At 36.0% G+C, this 3,136-nt stretch overlaps 1 protein-coding gene across 1 annotated transcript; it reads right to left on the bottom strand.

Moving 5' to 3' along the window:
- LOC110262837 lies at positions 2,180 to 2,717 on the bottom strand. The gene is made up of 2 exons (XM_021103494.1): positions 2,422 to 2,717; positions 2,180 to 2,296 (listed from the first exon to the last, which is right to left on the bottom strand). Exons 1-2 carry the CDS (start codon positions 2,700 to 2,702, stop codon positions 2,251 to 2,253), a joined length of 327 nt encoding a protein of 108 aa, XP_020959153.1. The 5' UTR covers positions 2,703 to 2,717; the 3' UTR covers positions 2,180 to 2,250.

Below are 3,136 nucleotides of genomic sequence, written 5' to 3'. Positions count from 1 at the left end.
TAATATTAGCAAATATAAGGCCAAAGAAGCATGTTTTCAATCATAGCACAAAATCAGGATGGAAAATGTAAAAACCATGCAATTTATATGAATAAGTGAGCAAGGACTTGATAAAAACCACTCAATTGAGCACAAGATAAACCATAAAATAGTGGTTTATCAAGTGACCTTGAGTCATTGGGTCTCATTGAATTGGTGATTTGAGAACCCTTTGTGGTCAATTTGATAACCGTTGATGCTAGCCTACTACTAAGTCAATTAGTAGCTAGGTTAGGACTTATGGATTGATGTTGATCAAGCCTATTTGACGTACTTCAAGTGTTGAAGTAGACATTGTACGTACTTCAAGCATAGAAGTAGACCTAATGGGTTGGTCCCTCATAATTGTCAATACATGGTTTGTAGACAAGGATGGTGATCTCAATTCTCATGTCTTAGCCAAGAGTTCTTTGCTTTTCTTTATTAATCAATTATCATTTACTTTCTTGAAATTTACATTTCATGCTTTTATATTTTCTTGTCAATTGCAAATCAAACCCCCCTTGTTCCTTCATAGCCAATAATTGATCACTTCATTGCAATTTCTTGTGAGACGACCCGATGTTTGAATACTTCGGTTAATTTTCATTGGGGTTTGTACATGTGACAACCAATATTAAAATTTGATTGAGAGTTATTAGTTAGTTTGAAAATATGCTTACAACGAAGAAGTTCTTTTTCTATTGAGAAATTCTAGACCAACGATAATTCTCACTATCACTCTACCTTAGAAATCTTGACTCAAACCAACTTTAAAACTATTTTCCAGCTTACTTCTCTATCAAAAGACTCAAGAAAATCATTTATTTTAAATTCATTAAATACTTTTCAAAACATAACCCTCTCATTAAGGGTAATCAAATAAAACTCTTTCTCAAGTTTACTAACGTCCCAAAGACTCAAAAATCATCTTTCTTTACCATTCAAGTTCAAATATTGTAAATTCAGTTAAAATGTTATAATGTGGTATCAGAGCAGTTCGTTCCTGTTAGAGCCTTGGGAATGGACTGACTATGCTTCAAGTTCAAATATTATAAATTCGCTAAACTCCTCAAATGGTAATCCTTTATTTCAAGCCAGAAACATAACTCAAAATATAATTCCTCTCTTAAATAATTCAAACTCGAAACATAAACATTTCCTTGGTAAATTGAATTCAAAATAGTATAATTCTTTGTTTTAACTAAATGAAACTCAAATAATATAATTTTCCAAATCCAAATCATCTAAAATAACTTTTCAAATAAAACCTTAGATTTTATAAAATTTTGGCAGCACCTCCTCTAAAACTCGGACTTAGCCACCCTTACGGGTTCCCTCTTTCTCAACAATTCATCTACCTTTTCTCAACAAGTATCAAATAAAAGGTTCTCAATCAACAGAAAATCCATAATTCATAATTCTCACATAATCCATCAATCCAACTTCCATCTCATCAATTCATCACTAATTTTCCACAAATCACAGAATCCTTTAATAGTTCTCAAAAATCAATTCCAATTAATCATAAATCAACAATAACAACTATCAGAACACCATCAAGCAAACCAGTCACAATCACAACCACAATCCAAACTCAATTCCTCAATTATCAAAACTTCAGGCTTTCAATAATTAACTCATCATATTCCAATTTAATAAGTAATATCAAATAAATCACCATTCATAGCCACATTTCAACCAATTCCAACCTGTCGCAAATCTATTTCACAGCCATTCATATATATTAAATTTCCATTTCAATATCAAACAATTCAAAGTAATTCATTCAAGGTCAGAATCTCAGCCAATTCATAGCAAAAATCAATAATTTAGAATACAATTCACAACCACATCTAATTTCACTTATAATTCAGAGCAATCTCAACCGCATCCAATTCTAGTTATAATTCAGAATAATCACAACAGCTAAATATTCTCAAACACCTTTCAAACAATTCACATCAATTAAACAATTCTTAATCATTATTAACTATCTGCAATTATCCAAATAACTTTATAGGCATTCTAAATTAAAAATATTTATCTTTAAAAATAAATCCCCTACCTTAGAGTGTCGAAATCTAAGGAAATCAAATGCGACGAACCCCTTTTTATTTTTAACTCGCAGCAGTGACGGTGACATCAGTTCTCTTCCTCCGGCAATAATATAGCAGCTCGGAACCTACGTTGCAGCATCAGAATCATCAAGAGCAGCTCCAACATTGGTTCCTAGCGACTCCAATGGTAGTATCCACGGCGACAGAGACTCCGGTAACTACAAAAATCACAAGCAGAGGCAGAACAGAGGACAACAATGAGCAGGGACAAGGACGAATTACATCAAAATCAAAACCGCAACTTTGGCAGTTTCAACTAGTACCAGCGGCGGACTTCACTCACGGCGATGGCAATGAAGGACACAAACGATGGCACTGGAATGACAGCGACGGAACCCTTGCGGTGATGGCCGTGGATCGATGGCGATAGCGGCGTAGAACACAGCTCTTCTTCTCGGTGGTGACCTTGACTCTCGCATTCGTTCTCTCTCTCTGCTGGCCCCTCGACGGTGACTGCTCCAAGGGAGATGATGAGAAAGGACGGCGGTGGCTCCTCGTGGTGGTCGCTCTCCTCCTTTCGGTGACATCAGCGGCGACGACAGACCCTTGAAGCGGCGGCGGCATAACGCGAATGAACGACGGCGATGTGGGCTCGGGCTGTATGGACGGGACGGCACTGTGAAGCAGCTCAACGGCGAGCCCCAGGGCGGTGGTAGTGACGACGGACAACACCCCTTCCGCTCTTTTCTTCTCCTGGCGTGGCTTTCACTCTATTTTCTTTCCCTCTCTGCTTGCATTTCTTTCCATCTTCCGTGGGTATGGGTAGCTGTGATAGGGAATTAGGGTTAGGCTTTCTTAATTTAGGAATTAGATTTCTAATTCAATTTGGGAATTTAGGGTTAGAAATTAGGGATTTTATAAAGGAATATGGATATATATGAATAGATATTTTGATAAAATTGGAGGGTAGAATAATTTTAAAATCAAATGTATTCTATTAAAAATATTTAAGAATGTTATTTATCAACATATTGCTAAGTTCAATTAATTATTTTTAC

Source organism: Arachis ipaensis, chromosome B05 (genome assembly GCF_000816755.2).
Source record: "Arachis ipaensis cultivar K30076 chromosome B05, Araip1.1, whole genome shotgun sequence".
Taxonomy (NCBI): domain Eukaryota; kingdom Viridiplantae; phylum Streptophyta; class Magnoliopsida; order Fabales; family Fabaceae; genus Arachis; species Arachis ipaensis.
The sequence above is the reverse complement of the archived record's forward strand: the minus strand, read 5'-3'. Positions and strand labels throughout refer to the sequence as shown.